Raw genomic sequence first — 24,688 nt, 5'->3', positions numbered from 1 at the left:
CCAACAACTCTGTGAAGACAACAGCATGGAGATAACACCATATTATAGCATCAAACACATTCTATCCCGGACAACTGACGGTACTCACCGCCAGAGCCCAGCTGCAACGATTCCTCAAATCTTCCAGACAAATACTGTCCTACCCACCACGTTTGACCCATTTCACCAGCTTCCTCATATGTTTTGTAAAGGAACATTCGGGCGTTTGCGTTCAGGCTCTGCAGAAGATCCCCACCAATTTCCTTGCAAAACTTATCCGCCTGTGACCAGGCCAATATTCCTGGGGACATCTGATAGCGCACACCGTGAAAGAGGACCCACTCCAAGTGATTGGCCTCGACATGGGACGGAAGAGTCTTTGGGATCCACAAAAAGAGAGAAATCAGGATGAGATGGGCCATGGGTGATGTGGTCCGGGTCCACGAGCGAGGCAGCCACCGCAACATTACAGCCAAAGTGATAGACTCTGGAAAAAAATTGTGTTTCACTCCACTTAATGCAAATACGTGCGATTTCCGCACAACAACGCCTAATCTGGGCTGCCTTCATTAGGGAAATGACTAAAAGGAACCCAGGACAGCATGCAAAGGGAGAAAAAAAAAAAAACAATGACTTTGCATGCCTGAAGGTCAAAACAGCAGAAACTTTAATTTGCAATTCCAGCAGGTATACAAGCACACAGCATCCAATGTAGTCTGCCCAACCAGTGTACAATGATATAAATATAGGGGGGCTTTTGTGACAAAGCTAGGTGTGGAATAAATGTTGTTTCAAGTGTGTTTATGTCCCAGTGAGCTGAATTATTTTGACACTGACACTTGGATGTTTTTAACAAAATCTATTTTGAAGCTTTACAGTGTGACTAGTTTCACACTCTAGGAAACTGTATTAATGTGTTTATTTATCTTAACTACATAAAATAGCATAATCTTTATTCATTTTCTTGCGCAATGTACACTTATTTTTCTGGAGATTATGGAAACTGCGCCTAAACTCGACCAGGCTCTTGGGCACCTCCTTCGTAGTTACACAATTTCAAGGAACGACAGATATCGCGAGATCATGACCAGGAAGTGTCTTACTCCACGTGAAATACTGCTTGTCGTAGTTTAACGCTGTAACATCAATGGCGGGACAACTGAAGGTAACCTCAGAAATTATGTGCCTATGTTGTTGGTTTTTTCCCCACCAGTCTTTCGCTTGGGAGTTCTAACGAATTATCCAAGCAACTGTACCTCAAAAGTATTTTGTAAAAAAATCTTTAAATAATATTTTGGTGTGCCTGAAACGAACCTGAATCTTAGCGAGCTTTTAAGTTGTCCAACTTTTTTTGACTGACTAACTTGACGTTACCTATGCAGGTATCAGACTTGGTATTTGTACGTCGCCCTTGTTAGCTGTGGTTAACTTCTCACAAATGTGCTTGGTGTTATTCAGTAGTCCATCTATGACAGGTAGCTAGTTTCTCTGCACAAACATTTCAAATGTTTGTACTACCATAACGTTCGTGACATTGTCATTTCTGCCCTGTGAGTTTTTCTATGGTCTGCATAGAGACGATTCGGGACTTACTGAACAGTAGCTAGCTTATCTAGCGACAGGTTGCTAAAATATTGTCGGCTTCAGTTGCTATGGTTAGGGCCGAGCAGCCTAGTGTTTCCATAGAACTTGCTTCTTCCAGGTGCTCTAACTAGCTAAGTTGACCCACACAATCAATAACGTTACACTGGATCGTGGCATCGTTTTTGCAGAGAGAATGTGTATATTATATCTGCGTTTCCACGTGTGGTGGTTACATTTCATCCATGAGTTGATGGAGACGCGGCTCAGTAACAGCGGTGGTACTTCTGTTTACGTTACTTGTTCACAGCGACGTCTGAAGGAGGCAGTTAAGGTGATCGGCTCCGGGAGTTTCCTGTTCGTGTCCTACCTCACAGCAATAGGCGACGAGCGCTTCTATGCCAACCAGCTAATGCCTATCCTGCACAGGATTGTGGGACCAGAGACGGCCCATGTGCTGGCTGTTCGCTTCATCGGTATGGGACTAACACCCCGCAGCAGGTACCAGGATCCTGCCTCTCTGGTCAGTATCTGCCCTTTCTTGGCTCATGGCAAGAAATGAGAGTGAGGTTATTGGACTGTGTCAGATGGCCTTCTCCCTGGCTATATGCTGGTTGGATCCCCGTGATGCGATTAACACAACTGTTGGGCCCTTGAGCAAGGCCCTTGACCGCACATTTATCCTCTACAATATACGCGGTATCCGTCGTCTCCTGACGGAGAAAGCCACCCAGCTCCTAGTCCAGGCGCTCGTCATTTCCCGCCAGGATTACTGCAACTCCCTCCTAGCCGGTCTCCCAGCTTGTGCCATCGAGCCCCTGCAGCTGGTCCAGAATGCTGCAGCCCGCCTGTTCACCAGTCAGCCCAGGTCGGCTCATGTCACCCCACTCCTCATTGGCCTCCACTGGCTTCCTATTGCCGCACACATTCCGATTCAAGGCCCTAGTGTTGGCATTTCAGGCTGCTAAGGGGACTGCCCCACCTTACATACAAGCCTTAATCACGCCCTACTCCCCAGCTAGACCACTCCGGTCTTCCAGCTCTGGTCGCCTTATGGTTCCCTCACTACGAGCTGCACGTTCACACCTGTTTTCCGTTCTGGTTCCTCAGTGGTGGAATGACTTGTCTACCACTGTCAGGACAGCAGAATCCCCCCCCCTAATTCGACACAGACTAAAAACACACCTTTTCAAACTGTACCTTAGGCCTACATCCTGATTCCCCCCCCCCTTTCCGATATCCCTATCCCTCTTGTCTAACCCAAAAAAAAATTGCACTTATGACTGTATGTTTATAACAGCACTTCATGTGTATTTTACTACTTATGGATGTGTTACTTTAACTTCTCTTTGGATTAAAAGCGTCTGCCAAATGACAAAAATGTAAATGTAAATGTAAAATGAGGGATTTTCTCCTGCTTAGTCTAATGACCAGTAAGTCGCTTTAGATAAAAACATCAGCCAAATAACTTGTAATGTAATGTAATGGCGGTATTTTGAGGGAGACAAAGACGACACTAGTCAGACATGGGAACAGATCTGCAGGCTCTCAGTCCATATTGTCTCCCGCCCAAGGCTGGGCACTGCTACGACGTGTGATCGCCACACTTCTATTGCTCTGTGTGCGGTATTGGCCTTGGTGCTCTTATTGCGAGCGAACTGTATGCTGAAAATGAAGTGCAAATATGTGTCTGTGTAAAGTTGTTTACTGAAGTCACTCGGGGGGGGGGGGGGGACAGTGCTCTGGGACACAGTGGCATTGCCTCACGCCAGAGTTAACGCAACCCCAGTTCCGCATTACATTGCCTATGAGAGAGACTGAGGTCTGAATCGTCTAGTGCGTATACGGCACATTTGCATTGTAGTTACCCGAGCTTCTTGTGTCTGTGTGTGTTTGGACATTTGTGTGTGTGTGTGTGTGTGTGTGTGTGCATGTACATTTCTGTGTGTGGTCTGTATATTTGTATGCATGTGTATATATGTGTGTGTGTATGTGTGTGTTCTGTGTATTTGTATATGTGTTGTGTACATGTGTATATTTGTATGTGTGTGTGTATACGTATACGTGTGCGTGCTTGTGTGTGTTGCGTGCATGCATGTGTGTATTTCTATGCGTGTTGTGTGTGTATATTTGTGTGTGTGTGTGTGTGCGTATGCGTATGTGTGTGCGCATGTACATTTGTGTATTGACAGGGGCGGCCTGTAGCGTAGTGGTTAAGGTAAATGACTGGGACACGCAAGGTTGGTGGTTCTAATCCCAGTGTAGGCACAATAAGATCCTCACTGCCATTGGGACCTTGAGCAAAGGCCCTTAACCCTGCATTGCTCCAGGGGAGGATTGTCTCGTGCTTAGTCTAATCAACTGTACATCCCTCTGGATAAGAGCATCCGCCAAATGCCAGTAATGTAATGCATTGTGTGTATTCGTGCGTGTGTTGTGTGTGTTCTCCTTCAGGAAGTGAATGTCTTGGGCTGCCGGTTCCGTAACCCGGTGGGGATCGCCGCCGGGTTCGACAAGCACGCGGAGGCTGTGGACGGGCTGTACCGGCTGGGGTTCGGGTTCGTGGAGGTCGGGACGGTCACGCCACTACCCCAGGAGGGGAACCCCAAACCCCGGGTGTTCCGGCTGATTGCTGACCAGGCGGTGGTGAACAGGTACTGGGTGGGCGTATTACACACACACTGTTTGACTGGGGCTTAATACACCTTGAGCAGACTCACTGGCTAGTTTAGTGAAGTAGATGGTCGCACATTGATGACATCATTGAGACTTGTTTGTGTTCTGCATTGTTAGAAGATGGCTCTTCACGGCCTTAGGATGTTTTGGGCAGCAGCACCCTGCTGTGTTTCAGCCAGTGAATGTTAGCCTGCTGGCTAACATGGTGTTTCCAGCTAGCTGAATATGCAGTGTAGCTTACTAATATTGTCTCGTTATCCGGTTTGATGTTACTACACAATTTTGCTTGTGACATTTTGCTTGTCACGTTCACGTAAATGTAGGTGTTCTGGCATGGTAATGTATTTTCTCACGACCCTAGAATACTGTGTGTCAGCTGATCGAAACCTTCAAACCTGTGGTACATTTTCAGAAGAGGAAGAAAAATCTCTCATGCGATTTGATAATTTCATAACTTCTATCATCATACCTTTTTTTAGTTTATGCTTCTCTCTGCATGTATGCGTGGCCACCGTAGACTGTAGAAGAAGACATGGGGCGAGTGCCTGTGATAGTAATAGTAATATACCTTTTATTGAACCCTTTGGGGTAATTTGGCCTCTTCATTTGACCCATCTTGGTTATTAGGAGCAGTAGGCAGCCACAGTGCAGCGCCTGGGGAGCAATGTGGGGTTAAGGGCCTTGCTCAAGGGCTCAACGGCTGTGCGGATCATTTATTGTGGCTAGACCAGGATTCGAACCACCGACGTTGTGGCTCCCAGTCATGTACCTTAACCACTATGCTACAAGCTGCCCCCCAGTGATGTCATCCACTGACTATTTTTGCTGTATTTTGAAACCACAAAAGTGAAGAATTTGGGCGCGGCCATGTTGTACAATTCTGGAGCCAGAGAATGCGCAGTAGGGAAACGGGAAGATTACAGAGACATTACATTACATTACATTATTGGCACTTGGCAGACGCTCTTATCCAGAGCGACGTACAGTTGATTAGACTAAGCAGGAGACAATCCTCCCCTGGAGCAATGCAGGGTTAAGGGCCTTGCTCAAGGGCCCGACGGCGGGTCATATTGTGGCTACACCGGGATTAGAACCACCGACCTTGCGGGTCTCAGTTATGTACCTTAACCACTACGCTACAGGCCGAGCCACACTCAACGGTCTACTATGCAGCCTCAGTGGGCCAGCCTGTAGCGTAGGCCTTAAGATGCATGACTGTGAGGCACAAGGTCGGTGGTTCAATCCCTGGTGTAGCCACGATGAGATCTGTGCAGCTGTTGGGCCCTTGTGCCAAGGCCCTTAGCCCTCCAAGGAGGGACTGTCTCCTGCTTAGTCTAATCAACTGTAAGTCGCTTTGGATAAAAGTGTCAGCTAAATCATGTGTAATGTGAGCAGGAGATATAGAACGAGTCGGCTGTGATGCAGACTGTCCCTGGTTCATCCACAAAGTCTTGCTGTTATTGTCCTAATAACACAGTAACAAATCAGCACATTGCGATGAAGAACAAATACACTGATTGCGACTATATTTTCTTCTGGGGAAAAAAGCAAGACGGCAAGCAATTTGAAGGAGGCCACAGGGAAGGGCTGGACATCGTCTTGTTTTTGGATTTTTTTTAATGACAGCGGACTGCCACGGACACTCTGTAGAGCAGCTTTGATTTGGGGGAAGAATACATAGCCTTGTGCAACTTTGTTTTCTTTGGGTTAGGCGTGTAGGCGTGTTTGAGCAGCCTCAAAATGTTTTGAATGCCAAATGGAGTCAAGGTTGCGGGACTAGTGTTTTCTATCACCACCGGGCTCTGAGTGCTGTCAAAGGGAGGAATCTACAAGACGGGAGAAATGTTTCTTCAAATGTTACTCATGGTCCATAAATAAAAAAATATTGGTCTGTTGCAGAGTTCAGATTGAAAATAGTTAAAGAGCTTGCCTTTGCAATAAATTCAATAAATGCTTAATCGATTTGCGTTACATTACACGTTATTTAGCTGACGCTCTTATCCAGAGCGATGTACAGTTGATTAGACTACAGACTATGCTTTAATCTGTGTCTGTGAAACTGGGTCTGAGAGAGTTTAGTCTTCATGAAACACTCAAGCTAACCTTTGACCTTTGACCTTTGACCTTTGTTGTGTATTTTTAAGGTACGGATTCAACAGCTGTGGTCTCGCTGTGGTCCAGGAGCGACTAAAGGCGAGGGAGTCTATCCAATCACAGCTCACCCAGGGTAACCAATCATTTCTACACTGGCTGTCCTGTTCCCTGTCAGTTTTGAGCTACGTATCGGCTGATATAGATTCTTAAACTGTGTAAAATGTAATGAATGAATACATTTTTATGGCCTCAAATTAATGTTGAGATATGTATGCGATTCGTAAATAACTATTATTAAAAATATATTCTTCTTTTCTAGGAGTAGCAAGGTAAGAAAAGAAAGGACAGTTACAGGGCAAGTTTCACAGACAGATTAAGCCTAGTACTGGATGGAGATTCTCCATTCAAAACTCTATGTAGTCCCTCCCTAAACTTAATCCGTGTCTGTGAAACTGGCCCATGATGCGTTAGAACGCAGCCTATATCTGGGTACTGAAGTGCTGAGCCATCCCAAAATGTCTAGTGCCTAATGACCCGATGTAGGCTCCATTTCCCAGTGTCCTCCCTGAAAGCCCCAGTCGGTTGTGTGTATCTGTAGACTACATTTCCCAGTGTCCTCTCTGAAAAGCCCCAGTCAGTTGTGTGTATCTGTAGACTACATTTCCCAGTGTCCTCCCTGAAAAGCCCCACCAGTCGGTTGTGTGTATCTGTAGAGTACATTTCCCAGTGTCCTCCCTGAAAAGCCCCAGTCTGTTGTGTGCATCTGTAGACTACGTTTCCCAGCATCCTCTGAAAAGCCCCAGTCTGTTGTGTGCATCTGTAGACTACATTTCCCAGCATCCTCTCTAAAAAACCCCAGTCTGTTGTGTGTATCTGTAGACTACATTTCCCAGCGTCCTCTCTGAAAAGCCCCAGTCTGTTGTGTGCGTCTGTAGACTACATTTCCCAGCGTCCTCTCTGAAAAGCCCCTGCCTGTTGTGCGAGGTGTCGTTGCTGTGACCGTGTCGCCATGCGCTTTCAGCCGGCCGGCCAATGGGAGTCAACCTGGGCAAGAACAAGCTGTCGCCGGACGCGGCGTCGGACTTCGCGCAGGGCGTGCGCGCGCTGGGGCCCCTGGCGGATTACCTGGTGGTGAACGTGAGCAGTCCCAACACGCCGGGGCTCCGGGACCTGCAGGGCCGGGAGGAACTGCGCCACCTGCTGGCCAAGGTGAGAATGCAGCTCCTGTTTTTATTTTTTATTTTTTTTATTTTTTATTTTTTTTATTTTTTACCCAATCCGCTTTTCCTCTTGGTCCTGCTTGTGACTCAGTGCAAACTGTGTAAGATCTCTCACAAACTTTGGTACTTCCTAAAGTAGTAGCGTTTTTTTTTTTTTTCTCACTTCATAGAAATATAGCCATTATATAAGGAAACCCGGTGGTTTTGTCCATGCAAATTTTGGTCTGTGTGTGTGTGTGTGTGTGTGTGTGTGTGTGTTTCTGTGTGTGTGTCTCTCTGTGTGTGTGTGTGTGTGTGTGTGTATGTGTGTGTGTCTCTGTGTGTGTGTGTGTGTGTGTGTGTGTGTGTGTGTGTGTGTGTGTGCGCGTCTGTGTGTGTGTGTGTGTGTGTGTGTGTGTGCGCGTGTGTGTGTGTGTGTGTGTGTGTGTGTGTGTGCGCGCGTCTGTGTGTGTGCGCGTCTGTGTGTGTGTGTGTGTGTGTGTGTGTGTGCGCGCGTCTGTGTGTGTGTGTGTGTGTGTGTGTGTGTGTGTGTGTGTGTGTGTGTGTGTGTGTGTGTGTGTGTGTGTGCAGGTTCTGCAGGAGAGGAACGCGCTGAAGGGCCGGCGGCCAGCAGTGCTGGTGAAGATCGCCCCCGACCTCAGTCTGCAGGACAAGAGGGACATCGCTGATGTCATCACTGAGGTCAGCTGACCCCCACGCAGGGGCCCCGCCCCGCTGCACCCTAATCCATGCCCTCTCTCCTGCCAGGTCTGTCCCAGAGTTTAATCTCTTTACGTTCCAGCGCACGTGCTCATGAACTTGCCTGGAGTTTCCCAGTAAGATGACGTTTGCTCAAACACGTGTACATCTGTCCAGTGAGCTGTGTGTGTCACCTCACTGATTGGCTGATGTGCAGGTTTATCTTGCTCTGTGTGTAAGCTCACCCCGTGTGTGTGTGTAACCCTGCTCCTGTACACCCTGTGTGTGTGTGTATATATGTGTTTGTGTGTGTGTGTGTGTGTGTGTGTGTGTGTGTCAGTGAGTGAGTGAGTGTATAAGCTTGCTACTGTTCGCTCCTGTGTGTAAGCTCACCCTGTGTGTGTGTGTGTGTGTGTGTGTGTGTGTGTGTGTGTCAGTGAGTGAGTGTATAAGCTTGCTACTGTTCGCTCCTGTGTGTAAGCTCACCCTGTGTGTGTGTGTGTGTGTGTGTGTGTGTGTGTGTGTCAGTGTCAGTGAGTGAGTGTATAAGCTTGCTACTGTACGCTCCTGTGTGTAAGCTCACCCTGTGTGTGTGTGTGTGTGTGTTTCAGCTGGGCGTGGATGGGCTCATTGTGTCCAACACCACAGTCTCCAGGTCGGCGGCGCTGATGGACCCGCACCGGGTCGAGACCGGGGGCCTGAGTGGCAGACCACTGCGTGACGTCTCCACCTGCACCGTGCACGAGATGTACTCTCTGACTGAAGGTAACACACCCGGCCTCTCCCTCTCTCTCTCTCTCTCTCTCTCCCTCTAGCCTTCTCTCTCTCTCTCTCTCTCTCTCCCCATCCCCCTCTGTTTCCCTCCCTCTCTCTCGCTTTCCCTCCCTTGCGCGTTGTCATGGGATGGACACCTGCTTCTGTTGCCATGGAAATGTCGCTCGTTTCCGTTGCCATGGGAGAGGTTTCCTGACACTCTTCCTTCCTCTCCAGGGAAGGTGCCCATCGTCGGAGTCGGGGGCGTGTCCAGCGGGCAGGACGCCCTGGATAAGATCCGTGCCGGCGCGTCATTGGTGCAGCTGTACACGTCACTCACCTACGAGGGCCCACCCATCGTCACCAGGGTTAAGAGGGAGCTGGAACAGCTGCTGAAGTGAGTGCCCTCCCCTCCCCTCCCCTCGGTAACTGCGTGTTGTCTCCAGGGAGCAGGTGTCAGCGTAACTGCGTGTTGTCTCTCCAGGGGGAGCAGGTGTCAGCGTAACTGCGTGTTGTCTCTCCAGGGGGAGCAGGTGTCAGCGTAACTGCGTGTTGTCTCTCCAGGGAGCAGGGGTTCCACAGCGTCTCTGAGGCCGTGGGCGCTGATCACAGACGGGCCGAGGCCGAATCCTGACGCGGCCAATGGCAGCAGCTCCTCCAGCTCACCCTCGCCCTCGCCCTCGCCCGAGAGAGACCGGCCTCACTCCGGCGTCCCGCTCCACTCCACCCGCCGTGCGGGAGCACCTGGCCTTCAGTGGCCGACGGGCAGCGGTCCACTTACCTCACCTCCGCGGGACAGGGAGGTCCCGCCTCCCGACACGGCCCTGTCCGTGTGTGTAACGTGTGTGTGTAATATACTGTGATATGGAGAAAAACGAGAGACACAAAAGTGCTTGAAAGGCAATAGTAGATTAAACTATTGGCCCTGGCAGTATTTATTGAAATGAAATTGTTGATATAATGTACACCGTCTTATACAATGTAATGCATAAACTTTACTGTGCTCTTTAAGCTGCATTGTGGATTCGCTTTGTCCAATATCTACTGTGGTTGGATGAACGCTGATTATTTGATCAGCTGTGATTGGGTACAGGCTAGGGTAGGGGCGACATGGCTCAGGCAGTAAGAGCAGTCGTCTGGCAGTCGGAGGGTTGCCGGTTTGATCCCGCCCTGAGTGTGTCAAAGTGTCCCTGAGCAAGACACCTAACCCCCAAATGCTCCTGACGAGCTGGTCGGGGCCTTGCATGGCAGCCAATCGCCGTTGGTGTGTGAGTGTGTGTATGAATGGGTGAATGGGTGAATGGAGAAGCATCAATTGTACAGCGCTTTGGATAAAGGCGCTATATAAATGCCTGCCATTTACCATTTACGCTGATTACATAACGTGGTGGGTGACCCAGGTGGTGTAATGGTATATCATTTTGTTACTTGTGCACTTTTCTATTGACCCTTTCACCCTGTGGCTATAGATCAGCTCCACTGGAAAGTTGAGAGTAATAATGTCAGTTAAATGGCAGCTCAGAATTACATTACATTACATTAATGGCATTTGGCAGACGCTCTCATCCAGAGCGACGTACAACAAAGTGCAAAGTGCATACCCATAACCAGGGATAAGTTCGCTGAAAGACCCTAGAGGGAAGTACAATTTCAACTGCTACCTGTACAACAAAGATAAGGACTAGGGCCTATTTGAATTTATTTATTATTATTATTATTTTAAAGAATGTTCTTACAATGTTACTGGAATGTTTTGTCAATGTTATAACATCACCCCTACATTGCAGCAACATTGTGAGGAAGTTTTGCTAGCTGCCACGCTGCCATCCAACTTATAGAAGGGGGGGGGGACTTTTCAGCTTGGTGCTTAATTTTTTTTATTCAGTTTTGGAGAGACTGGGATACAGGAGTACAAAATACAGAAGACTTTGGTGCTCGCGTACCAGGCAGTTAAGGGATCAGCCCCTGTATATATTGAATCACTCATCAAGACCTATACACCAACAAGACCCCTCCGTTCTGCCACTTCGTGCCGTCTGGCGCCTCCCCCTCGCCACACCTGCACTTCTCGCTCACGACTGCTGTCTGTCCTGGTCCCACGGTAGTGGAATGACCTCCCGGTGGATGTCAGAACGGCAGAGTCTCTGACGTCTTTCAAGCGCAGACTGAAGACTCTTCTCTTCAGGCTACACCTTTCCCTCTCTAACTCACCACCATGATTAGCCTTATATATGCCATGGACTGTAATGGCACTTATATAGTTGTATAGATATATATATATTATTTTTTATTTTTTTGTATTAGCCTATTGCATTGTTGTACTTTATTCTAGCTGTGGTATGCTAGTTTGGAAGTTGATGTACTCTTCAAGGGTTCTGATTATCTGTATGTTTACACTAGAACTGTACTGTCCTCTCAGGTCCTCTTCGCACTTGTACTTGTGTTTGATTCGTTGTACGTCGTTCTGGATAAGAGCGTCTGCTAGATGCCTTGTAATGTAATGTAAAGAAGAAAGAATAAACAATACATCAAACAAAAAAATACATCATGCATTAATGGAATTTGGCAGATTCTTTTATCCAGAGCAACCAACAGTTGATTAGACTAAGCAGGAGACAATCCTCCCCTAGAGCAATGCAGGGTTAAGGGACTAGCTCAAGGGCCCAACAGCTGTGCAGATCTTATTGTGGCTACACCAACGACTTTGCGGGTCCCAGTCATGTAGCTTAACCACTACGCTACAGATCGCCCCTCACAAACCTCATAATAATAAAAGTAATGGTTACTGTAGTGCTTTTAGTAATACTAGCAGCAGGTTCTCTCCCTAATTCCCATCCCCTTACAAGGTGACTGTACCCTCCCCATAGATCGCAGAGAACTGTATCAATAAAAGGAAAGATATTATGTCTATTGTGTAGAAGGAGTTTAGCTAAGGCAGATGCAGCTGGTTCCCACATCTCTGGCCCTGTGTGTCTGTGCACTGACTCTATGAATAACCCTGTGTGTCTGTGCACTGACTCTATGAATAACCCTGTGTGTGTCTGTGCACTGACTCTATGAATAACCCTGTGTGTCTGTGCACTGACTCTATGAATAACCCTGTGTGTGTCTGTGCACTGACTCTATGAATAACCCTGTGTGTGTCTGTGCACTGACTCTATGAATAACCCTGTGTGTCTGTGCACTGACTCTATGAATAACCCTGTGTGTCTGTGCACTGACTCTATGAATAACCCTGTGTGTCTGTGCACTGACTCTATGAATAACCCTGTGTGTCTGTGCACTGACTCTATGAATAACCCTGTGTGTCTGTGCACTGACTCTATGAATAACCCTGTGTGTGTCTGTGCACTGACTCTATGAATAACCCTGTGTGTCTGTGCACTGACTCTATGAATAACCCTGTGTGTGTCTGTGCACTGACTGAATAACCCTGTGTGTCTGTGCACTGACTCTATGAATAACCCTGTGTGTCTGTGCACTGACTCTATGAATAACCCTGTGTGTCTGTGCACTGACTCTATGAATAACTCTGTGTGTCTGTGCACTGACTCTATGAATAACCCTGTGTGTCTGTGCACTGACTATGAATAACTCTGCGTCTGTGCACTGACTCTGAATAACCCTGTGTGTCTGTGCACTGACTCTATGAATAACCCTGTGTGTCTGTGCACTGACTCTATGAATAACCCTGTGTGTGTCTGTGCACTGACTCTATGAATAACCCTGTGTGTCTGTGCACTGACTCTATGAATAACCCTGTGTGTGTCTGTGCACTGACTCTATGAATAACCCTGTGTGTGTCTGTGCACTGACTCTCAATAACCCTGTGTGTCTGTGCACTGACTCTATGAATAACCCTGTGTGTGTCTGTGCACTGACTCTATGAATAACCCTGTGTGTCTGTGCACTGACTCTATGAATAACCCTGTGTGTGTCTGTGCACTGACTCTATGAATAACCCTGTGTGTGTCTGTGCACTGACTCTCAATAACCCTGTGTGTCTGTGCACTGACTCTATGAATAACCCTGTGTGTGTCTGTGCACTGACTCTGAATAACTGTGCGTGGGCTCTTCGTTTGAGCGAGGGTTGCTGGTGGGTGATGAGGAGTGAACCCTGACTCCTGCACAGTCTGGAGCTGGCCGCTCGTCCCACCGAGAGTCCGAACCCGTACCGACGCGTCCGCTCAGTCGTGCGTTAATGAAAACGCAAATAATCACCTAAAGTCTAGATGAAATACAAGGGCGACTGTGTCATCACGACCTTAGGTTTGGCTGTGCTGCATTATCTGTTTTAATTCAGGGTATTTGCCATCAGTGCGATACAGAACACTTGTCGAGACATACTGGTACTTTGTTTGATCTGAGCTCAATGAGAATATTTGTCAGTGTGACATTTGGCAGTGCTAGCAGGTTTTTTTATATCCACAACCCTATTGAACATAATTTCAGGTTGGGTTTAACATTGAGCACTGCCAGTTCCCGCACTTGTATGATTACGTGCTTTTCAAAATTTGAAAAAACCTTGAATGAAAGAAGCTTCTTTCCTGGTGCTGTTACCCGCAAGTGCAATGTGTTCTAGGCTCAAGTGCAGCCTCTAGATTCAATTTGGAAATACGGTTTATACCCTTAAATGTGACCTGCTCTATCAAAATCAGTCGTATTGGCTCCAAAACGTAGGAGGAGGGGGAGGAGAGCGGAGAGCAGCTCTGGGCCCCGGGGGGGATCTGCAAACATTATCGGCCTGCGTCCGTGTCCTCCTGCGCATCATGCCCCGCCCCCGCCCTGTCCAGCCAATCACAGCGTCACAGCTCAGCCTGCATCGAGTCCTAGGCAATCACAGTATCACAACCTGCCCCCGTGGTGCGCCCCAGCCATTCACAGCCCCCTCTCCCCACACTGAGTTACAGCCTCACAGCCCCCTCTCCCCACACCGAGTTACAGCCTCACAGCCCGCCCCTGTTACGTATCCCAGCCAGTCACTGCCCATGTACCATCTCCCAGCCAATCACGGACTCAAATCAAGTCTAATCAACTGTCAGTCACACAAGCGTCAGATAAATAACAAATTATTATTAGCATGCTAACACATTCTCTTTTCAACTCCCTGTACAAACTTTGTCTTTTTTGTGAAAGGGGAGTGTAAGAGGCATGTAAAGGCATGGCAGGCTGGTAGGCTCCTGATGATCTTAAAATAGGACTAACCTCCTGTATAGGAGCTAGCCGTTCCTCTGGCTCCCTTCTGGACATGGCTTTTGCTCACAGAAAATGCCACATCGATGGCTGTCAGACGCGTGACTCACAACCTACCGACCCTCGTACTCGCTTACCTGGCGACCGTCTGATCAAGGCCTACGCCCACCTGTTCCGTTTACGCAATGCTGCTGTTTTCGTTCAGTCACCTGCTGAACTTGATGTCCCGGAGCTGATAAATAAGAAAAAAGAAAATAATTCAAATTAAAAATACTCTCCGTGCTGGACAGCTTGTGACCCAAGCTCTCCTGACCCCTCTCTCCCTCTTTCCCCTCCTTCTCTTCCTCTCTTGTTTGCTGATTTGCTTGAAAGGCACGTAACCAGCAGTTGCTATGTGACTGCTTAGTGTGGCTGCTAGACTGTCGGGGGCTGTGGAGAGGGGGGCAGGTATGGAAAATGAACAAACCACAAAAAAACGGGTGACATTCTCCTTGAACCGCCGCAGTGCAATTTCAAAGACATCGCCTCTGCGAAACGGGATATTTAATGTGACGTAAGACCTGCCGAGGACTCCCTAACACTCACCACCAAAGAGTGACTCCTAATTAAAGAACGATACCCAGGCTTATCTTACTGTTCTTTGATGATGCCTTGAAGGTCTTCGCGGAGAGGCGCTAAGGAAATGTCATTGATAGATGTTCTACATTCTCATGGTTAGAAGAACAAGTAAGTTGGAGTCAAAAGGACAGAAAATCTAATGGAGACTGACTGATCAGCAGCACTAATTGTTCAGTTAAATTACCCGGGAGGAAAGAAAACCCAGCGCCGCATTTGAATTTGAGGGCCAGATTCGACTACATTACATTACATTAATGGCATACTGCAAAGTGCAAAGTGCATACCCATAACCAGGGATAAGTGCCCTGAAAGACCCTAGAGGGAAGTACAATTTCAACTGCTACCTGCACAACAAAGATGGTAAATGGTTGGCATTTATATAGCGCCTTTATCCAAAGCACTGTACAAATGATGGTTCTCATTCACCCATTCATAAACACACTCACACACTGACAGCGATTGGCTGCCATGCAAGGCGCCGACCAGCTCGTCAGGAGCATTTGGGGGTTAGGTGTCTTGCTCAGGGACAGTTCGACACAGCCCGGGCGGGGGATCGAACCGGCAACCCTCCGACTGTCAGACGACTGCTCTTACTGCCTGAGTCATGGGCCCATTAGATTTTTTTAATTTTGTAAAAATGTATTTATTTCTTCAAACCGCAACACACAGATGTGTGAACAAACATACTCGACTATCCCTAGTGAAGGACGTGTAGTTCATGCGATTCACGTGTAGTTATGCGTCCAGAGAAGAAACATGAAGCTCAGATCAAAGACATCTCGTGAGGACGAGCTCCTTTCCTCCGCAGTGTTTCTGATCTCACGACTTTAATCCTTCCTCCTGTCTGCATGGCAGTCAGCTTCCTCCGCTGACAAAGCCGTCCTCTCAGTTTGCAAAGCATCGTCCACGTATCGTCTGAGACTCTGGCCGTGTCTGGACCAGCCTACTAACAACCGTGTGCTGAAAATGTATACTGTCTACTAAACATACTGCCTGCTGTTTAGTGAATATGTTTTAGTATGCAATGGGCAATATGTCCACTCCAGATTGGGGGAACTGTTCTCATATAGACTGTGTGGAGATACGCACATTGACCAGGAAGTAGGTTTGATTCCCACGTGGGACACTGCCTTTTGCAAGACATTTCACCGGTATTGCAATTAGCCATTTGTGTAAAAGGATTTATATATAGTATGTACAGTATAATAAATGGAAGGGGATATTTAAAGGTACAATAGGTAAGATTTTTGTGTTAAAACATTGTCACAAGACCACTGTAAATCCCTTCCTATCGTCGAAAAGGGCTCACTGACATGTTGACTCACCCTCTGCCTGTACTAAGTCCTTAAATTCGGGTTTCAAAATATGCAGTTGACGGGCCGGCAATCTGTGCCAAAACATCGTATAGCTGTACAATAATTCAAGTTCATTGTATGAAAATTGGTTCACAGAGAAGGGGTGGGGATAAACAGTGTTGTGGTTTGAGCGTGTTTGTTGCTGCAATTACTCTCTTGACCTTTAGAAGTCCGAAATTACTGTTCCTTTAAACCACCAACCATGCCTGTTCAGGCCCTTGCTGTGCTGCCTGCTAGCTGTGCTGTTGCTGCATTGCTGAAATTGCCCTGCTCCAAAAATCATGCAAAATCTGCCCTGCTGCCTGACTTTCTGCATGCTAAAGCCATAGCTCTGCCTGGCTCATTATGCATGCTAAAGCCATAGCGCTGCCTGGCTCATTCTGCATGCTAAAGCCATAGCCCTGCTGCCTGGCTCATTCTGCATGCTAAAGCCATAGTGCTGCCTGGCTCATTCTGCATGCTAAAGCCATAGCGCTGCCTGGCTCATTCTGCATGCTAAAGCCATAGCACTGCCTGGGTCATTCTGCATGCTAAAGCCATAGCACTGCCTGCCTCTTTCTGCATGCTAAAGCCATAACGCAGCCTGGCTCATTCTGCATGCTAAAGCCATAGCGCTGCCTGGCTCATTCTGCACGCTAAAGCCATAGTGCAGCCTGGCTCTTTCTACATGCTAAAGCTATAGCACTCCCTGGCTCATTCTGCATGCTAAAGCCATAGCGCTGCCTGGCTCATTCTGCATGCTAAAGCCATAGCGCTGCCTGGCTCATGTTTCAGCTGGCTTACAACAGGCAGTGATGAAAGGCAGAACCTTGGTTTATATTTGAGTTTAAGTTTATATTGCTGAATTCATCATGAGGTTACAGAATTTCTCTGAAGGCATTTGCCTTTTCCTGACCAAATTCTTTTCCGTGAAGGCAAAAAACTATTAACAGAAGAAAACAAATGTTGATCATTCAACTGTAACAACTGTAGCTGTAACAACTTCACTAGGAACATTGACTGGCATGGCAGGGATCAGATCTGGATGGTAGACGGCTCCGTACTGCGTAGTTGCCTAAAAATGTCTCAAGCTGGCAAAATATGAAATATCAAACAACATGCATAACGGTCTAGCCGACAGTACCCCTGGGAGGCGCATAACCGTATTTGTTCACAGCTCACATCTTTCATATTGTCTCTTTTGATATTATATATTATGCCAAGATCCGTATGATTGAGCAATTCAGCTCAACAAATGAAATGAAAAAGTTTCAATTTCCCACGATGCCCCAGACTACCATGAAAATGACAAATTCCTGAGTAATCTATTCGTTGAGAATAGATGTGGGGGCAGCATGACTCAGGCAGTAAGAGCAGTCGTCTCATTGGCTCAGGCGGTAAGAGCAGTCGTCTCATTGGCTCAGGCGGTAAGAGCAGTCGTCTCATTGGCTCAGGCGGTAAGAGCAGTCGTCTCATTGGCTCAGGCAGTAAGAGCAGTCGTCTCATTGGCTCAGGCGGTAAGAGCAGTCGTCTCATTGGCTCAGGCAGTGAGAGCAGTCGTCTCATTGGCTCAGGCAGTGAGAGCAGTCGTCTCATTGGCTCAGGCAGTAAGAGCAGTCGTCTCATTGGCTCAGGCAGTAAGAGCAGTCGTCTCATTGGCTCAGGCAGTGAGAGCAGTCGTCTCATTGGCTCAGGCAGTAAGAGCAGTCGTCTCATTGGCTCAGGCGGTAAGAGCAGTCGTCTCATTGGCTCAGGCGGTAAGAGCAGTCGTCTCAGTGGCTCAGGCGGTAAGAGCAGTCGTCTCATTGGCTCAGGCAGTAAGAGCAGTCGTCTCATTGGCTCAGGCAGTAAGAGCAGTCGTCTCATTGGCTCAGGCAGTAAGAGCAGTCGTCTCATTGGCTCAGGCGGTAAGAGCAGTCGTCTCATTGGCTCAGGCAGTAAGAGCAGTCGTCTCATTGGCTCAGGCAGTAAGAGCAGTCGTCTGGCAGTCGGAGGGTTGCCGGTTCGATCCCCCGCCTGGGCTGTGTTGAAGTCTCCCTGAGCAAGACAGCTAACCCCCAATTTGCTCCTGACGAGCTGGTCGGGGCCTTGCATGGCAGCCAATCACCGTCGGTGTGTGAGTGTGTGTATGAATGGGTGAATGAGAAGCATAAATTGTACAGCGCTTTGGATAAAGGCGCTATATAAATGCCAACCATTTACCATCATTACTTTCCAATTATTTTAAATGTTGAAAAAAAAACGCTCAGTGAGCTCTTTATTAGCTATTTATTACCTTTATGTTTTATTAAAGCTGGTACAATGTTAAACATGACTGGACATGCTCTGCGGTTTTTTTAAATTTTTTTTAAATTTTTTTTATTTTTTTATTTATTTATTTTTTAGCAGTGCCATGTTTAATGCTGTTCTATTGAGAGGTCAGGTTTGCTTCCGATCAGATTAGATATTAATTGTAAAAGGCTTTTTGACCAGATACACACCACTGTATCTTATATTCACTGTCTTTCTGCCCGGAATGTCCCATTTTGTTATTTTTTTTGTTGCTGACTCAATAAGATTAACAATCACCAGTTAATTAGAAATAGCTCTTACATATTATATGTTCACTACAACATCCGGAGAATCACTCTCTCCTTGCTGGCCTTCCAGCATCTGCCATCAGACCCCTCGAACTCATCCAGAATGCAGAAGCTTGTCTGGTCTTCAACCTTCCCAAATACTCACACGTCACCCCCCTGCTTACTTCCCTCCACTGGCTGCCTGTCATGGCTCGCATCAAATTCAAAACATTGGTGCTAGCTTTTCAAGCAGTTAAGGGGTCAGCCCCAGCTCACCTCCAAACGATCATTAGACCCTACACGCCTGCACACAACTAGAAATCATACTTCCCTCTAGGGTCCTTCAGCGCACTTATCCCTGGTTATAGATATGCTCTTTGCATGTACTGTTGTATGTAGCCAGTAATGTAATGTTATGTAATGTAAAAGATACAGTGGTGTGTATCTGGTCAAAAAGCCTTTTACAATTAATATCTAAGTGATGAGAATCAAACCTGACCTCTAAATGGCACAATGTTAAACATGACACATTTCTTAAATTTTAAAGCAAGTTTTCAAAGTAATTCCAAACAGTTTGAAAAAGATTGGGAGCCCTGTCAGCTCGTAAACCCTTCCTCGAGCCAGCTAAGAGTCTTTTCAATTCTCGCTTTTGGAATTTTTCCCCATTCTTCCTGGCAAAACACCTATAGCTTAGTTAGGTCATTGTCGTTTAAAGCATGTTGTATGTTGTCCGGTAGAACAGCAAGACCTAAGTTTGTTACTGTTTTTTGGTGCTCTTTTGCAGTGATGTGCATTTCTCACCATCAAAATTTTTCATGTTTAACTGTGTACCATTTAGAGTTCACGTTTGCTTTCGATCACGTACAGATGTAACAGGCATTTAAACCCGGGGGTGCCCCCTGCAGTCCGGCAGTTTAACTTCATCAGGAACGCAGCAGGATATGAGATGAAAGCATGACACCTCAGATTCGAGTTACCCGTCGGGCCCATCTGCCGTCCCGTTATTGCTGACGTCCTCGTTCCCTCCCCGGCTCCACTGGAAGCGGGGTTATTCCGTTTCTAAATCACCGGAGATTTTTTGACAACGTGTCAGAGCGCTCCGTCAAACGCGAAGGATTTAAATCCGCGCCTTTTCCCCTTCGATGGGGTCCGCGGTGATGTGGCGCTGGGTGATACGGCTCTCGAGCCGGCGGCGTTTGGGTCTTCCGTGTGGAGTGAAGCAGTGGAAGTGCGCTGGACCCATAACTCCTGATGTCCTGCTGCTTTCCTGATGAAGTTATCCCGCCGTACTGCGGGGCACCCCTGGTTTAAATGCCTGTTACAATGAATCTGGGGCATGACTGGGACACGGTCAAGGTCGGCGGTTCTAGAGGAGCATGCATGCTCTCTCAAGTTAATAATCACCTTCCACCAGCTTCAATAAAGATTGACAAAGGAACGTGTTATGCATATAAACCTATTGACGCAACAGCACAAACTAAATGCTAATTATGTGCTGTACTTATGCGGTGGCAGTGCAGCATAATGTTTGTAACCTCAGGGTTGCTGGTTCAATTCCCAGTTAGCACACTGCTGCTATGCCCTTGAGCATGCCAAAGGCACTTAACCTGAATGATTTCAGAAAATACCCAGCTATGGATAAATGGATTTTAATAAGCTTTGATGTTGCCCTGAATAAGAGGGTCTGCTAAATGCCAGTAATGTACCGTATTGCTCACAGAACCAAACATGCTTTACATTCCGGTCACGAATGTTGTGTGGGCTGTAGTTATGCTCTAATTATGTCTGTTATGTCAAATTATATTAACCTATTAAATACCACACATTGGATGAATACTCACTTTTGATTTAGATCGCTTTTGTCACTATTAAAGCCGAATTTGAGTAAGTTGTGCACGGGTGAATCTAGACAGTTACCTAGCTTGCTAAACTTTTAACTTAAGACAGCCATTTTAAGTGATCGTGTCTTTTGCGGCCCGTTCAAAAGCAAAGTGTCTTATATAACATAATTGAAATCTATTTCGGCCTTTTGGCAGAGAAGCTTTGCATTTTAATATTCATTCTGGTGACTCGAAATTCACTGAAGCGTTAAGGCACTTTACGGACTCAAGGTCCTCAACAATTTATGATTTGTTTAATTCTTTGGCGATTTTCATGGCTGGAAATGGTAGCAGCTCACGAGAGCAGTCCTGATGAAATACTTTGCTCGAGGCCTATGAGACGTTTGTGCTGTAACAATGCCAAGCAGCAGCTCGGAATGACACTGATGTTGAATGGTCAGTGTCCTGTTTGTTTCAATTAATTATTCATTTGAATAACTTTCTAAATTACTCTTAAATATACACTCAGTGACCACTTTATTAGGTAGACCTGTACACCAGCTTGTTAATGCAAATATTGAATCAGCCAATCTTGTGGTAGCAACTAAACGCATAAAAGACCAAATGTCAGAATGGGGAAGAAATGTGATTGAAGTAACTTTGACCGTGGAATGATTGTTGGTGCCAGACAGGGGGGTTGGAGTATCTCGGAAGCTGCTGATCGCCTGGGATTTTCAGGCACAACAGTCTCAAGAGTTTGCAGGGAATGGTGCAAAAAAACAAAAAACATCCAGTGAGCAGCAGTTCTGTGGGCAAAAATGCCTCGTTCATGAAATTGGTCAGAGGAGAAGGGCCATACTGGTCAAAGCTAATAACCACACATTACAACAATGGTATGCAGAAGAGCGTCTCTGAACACACAACACGTCAAACCTCTAAGTGGATAGGCTACAGCAGCAGAAAACCAATAAGTCAAAAAAGTCTAATAAAGTGCTCACAAAGTTTATGTATGCACACACACACACACACACATTTAGAGCAATTTTTAAAACTAGATTGCCGCTCATTAAATGAAACAACTTGGTACTGCCACAGACAATGAAAATGTACAAGTAATCCAAACTATTTTTGAAAAAAAGGACTTCAGAATATTTTGTAAAGAAACTTGATGAATATAATGTTTCATATTACTTTTTATAATTAGCCAATACAAAATGTTTTCACATTGTTTCAAGAGCAGGGGCAAACTGGCACAGCCTGTGGCGTAAATTCTTAAAACCATCCAACACAACATAGCAAAAAAAACCAAAAAGAAACATGGGGGTGTGCAAAATCTAATACATTAGTCTTCTGAATATTTAGTTTCTAAATCACTATCTCACATCATATACACATTGCTGCAGGGGTATAATTATTACACAAACAGCCTGACATCGGGTGATTTGAATATAAGGCAATACAAATCTCTATGCAAATCATTTTCTCTTGCAGAAGCTCAGGAAAAGTGAGGTGGAACGGATACTTCAGAATGTGCACAGCACAGATCAGATAAGTGTTTCAGATAATGCATTCATCCAGGGAACAGATTCTTCAGAATGTGCACAGCACAGATCAGATAAGTGTTTCAGATAATGCATTTATCCAGGGAACGGATTCTTCAGAATGTACACAGCACAGATCAGAAAAGTGTTTCAGATAATGCATTCATCCAGGGAATGGGTTGGGTTTTCAAAACTGCACATGCACCCTCGTTAGCGTGTTGTGGATCACACATCTCGCTCCCCTGCCAGGGAAAAGGATCGTAACAGAGTGAAGACACGGTGAAATGGATTTCTCACAATGTCCTCTATGTGACTGACATGAGTTTCAAGACAACGCATTCACCCTAGGATCTGTGGCTGGGGGTCAACCTGTGCGTGATTTGGGTGAACATGCAACCTTTGCCTCAATAATAATAATAATAATAATAATAATAATAATAATAATAATAATAATAATAATAATAATAATAATAATAATAATATTAGTGGCAGGCGGCACGGATGGTGCAGTGGGTAGCACTGCCGCCTCACAGCAAGGAGGTCCTGGGTTCGAATCCCCGTCGGCCGGGGCCTCTCTGTGCGGAGTTTGCATGTTCTCACCGTGTCTGCGTGGGTTTCCTCCGGGAACTCCGGTTTCCTCCCACAGTCCAAAGACATGCAGGTTAGGCGGATTGGAGAGTCTAAATTGCCCATAGGTATGAGTGTGTGAGTGTGTGAGTGAATGGTGTGTGTGCCTTGTGATGGACTGGCGACCTGTCCAGGGTGTATTCCTGCTTTTCGCCCAATGTATGCTGGGATAGGCTCCAGCCCCCCTGCGACCCTGTTCAGGATAAGTGGGTTAAGATAATGGATGGATGATAATAATAATAATAATTAAAAAAAAATATCTGTATTAAAAATAAAATGCTGGCCTGAGCTGAAAAGATATTAGGTTACAACTGTACATCAGTGGTCCTTAATCAATCAAATGTAGTGCTGTGTGCTGTTTCAATTGGACAACAATATCTAGGTCTTCAGGGTTTACTTATTCAAACTAGACGCAAAAAACTACATCAGTAAAAATGCAATTAAACTACCAAACAAATACTGTAACAAATGCCATAAATAATGTAACCCATGACCTTTTATATATGAGTGTGTACCCATAATTTCGTAAAAACAGTACCAATAGCAACGAGGAAACAAAACTCTTCAGGCAGAACTTGTTTCAACAATCTAAAATGACTCAAAGTATTCGTGATCCATTTTAAACCAAGCACATGGATTCCTTTTGTTGCTTTTTGTCAGGGTTGGGAGGTAGTACCGGTCGTGGCCACTAGGGGGGCGTTATTATTTTCACCTGGCCCTCATTAGTGCCAAGGGTACCTACCTCCTGAAGGTGTATATAAAGCACTCGCGGACAATCGGTCGACGCTTTGGTGTACACTGTTGCGCTCTGGCGCAAATCTGGTAAAAGCACACGGTAGACTCGGTTCGTATATGAGTCAGTTCCTCAGGGGCGGGGCCAGGGGTGGCACTGGCCCCCCCTGGAATCTGATTGGCCACCCCTGGTGCCCCCCCTACCAGAACCGGAATATGATAGGCCATTGTACGCAGCAAACAATATATATGGTCAGCCTTGATGGCTGGCCCCCCTCCTCTGGGTCTGTGCCCCAGCCTGGCCCCCCCATTCAAAATGTTCTAGACACGCCCCTGCAGTTCCTCCTTTTATTTTCATGCTCGTGTGAGCTCTTGGGTGAGGGACGTTATCCCCGGTAAATGTATTTTGGTTTTGCGTTTTTTTCCTGAGCTGCGTCTCATGGTTATTTATTTTCGTGCCTGGTGTGGTGTTTTTGCTAGGTTGTACTTTTATTTTGTTTCCCTGGACTGGGGTTTTCAGTGCTCGCATTTCAGCACTTATTTCTGTTGGGTTGTTCGCCCTGTTTTTGAAGGGTCGCTTTATTTTCTGATAGCCGTTTTGGGCGTTTCTTTTGATTTTATCGGAGAGTGTCTCCGTATTCGTTTCTGTTCCTCCCCCTGTCCCGGGAGAAGTCCCCTTCCGTATCTGTGTTTTCCCGGCTCCCTTATCTCCCGGGATTTTGTGGTATTAATATTATTAATACTTATACGGTATCACCCTTGGTCGCCCCTGGCTCTCCGCCAATCCTCGACACAACACTTTTTTTCTGAGTCACGAATGTGGGGAAATCAGAATGTGTGTGAATGAGGGATTGATTATTGTGTGGACGCTGTTGCTTGGGAGAAGGGCTGCTGGATTTGTCAGACACACTAAAAATTTTTTATTTTTTTTTATTTAAAAAAATAAGTGGATGAATGATATTTCAACAAATGTCTGCCAGACCATTCTGAGAGTCTCGTAAATACCGCAACCTCCCACCATCAATGAGTAATAATTGAAAATAGGATTTACTGGTGGCGGATGAAAATAGGATTTACTGCTCGATAAAATTGGCGGTCTTTGTGTTTGTCATAAAAACCTGGACACAGATGGACAGGACATCCCCGTTTTGTCCAGTGCACCTGAGTCCCTTTTCCTGGCCGGGGGCCTTGTGTTCGCTCAGTCGGCTCTGGAGCTACCGCTGCACCTGGGAGGAGTAGGAGTTGTGTGGATTCCGCTACTTTGACTGGTGTGTCAGCGTGTGA

At 46.4% G+C, this 24,688-nt stretch overlaps 1 protein-coding gene across 1 annotated transcript; it reads left to right on the top strand.

The window, feature by feature from the left end:
* Positions 1-1,008: 1,008 nt before the first annotated feature.
* Positions 1,009-9,992, top strand: dhodh (dihydroorotate dehydrogenase). The gene is made up of 9 exons (XM_061246130.1): positions 1,009-1,144; positions 1,871-2,083; positions 4,015-4,214; positions 6,381-6,463; positions 7,352-7,539; positions 8,121-8,231; positions 8,840-8,993; positions 9,219-9,378; positions 9,546-9,992. Exons 1-9 carry the CDS (start codon positions 1,127-1,129, stop codon positions 9,613-9,615), a joined length of 1,197 nt encoding a protein of 398 aa, XP_061102114.1. The 5' UTR covers positions 1,009-1,126; the 3' UTR covers positions 9,616-9,992.
* Positions 9,993-24,688: the final 14,696 nt, after the last annotated feature.

Source organism: Conger conger, chromosome 6 (genome assembly GCF_963514075.1).
Source record: "Conger conger chromosome 6, fConCon1.1, whole genome shotgun sequence".
NCBI lineage: Eukaryota > Metazoa > Chordata > Actinopteri > Anguilliformes > Congridae > Conger > Conger conger.
The sequence above is the reverse complement of the archived record's forward strand: the minus strand, read 5'-3'. Positions and strand labels throughout refer to the sequence as shown.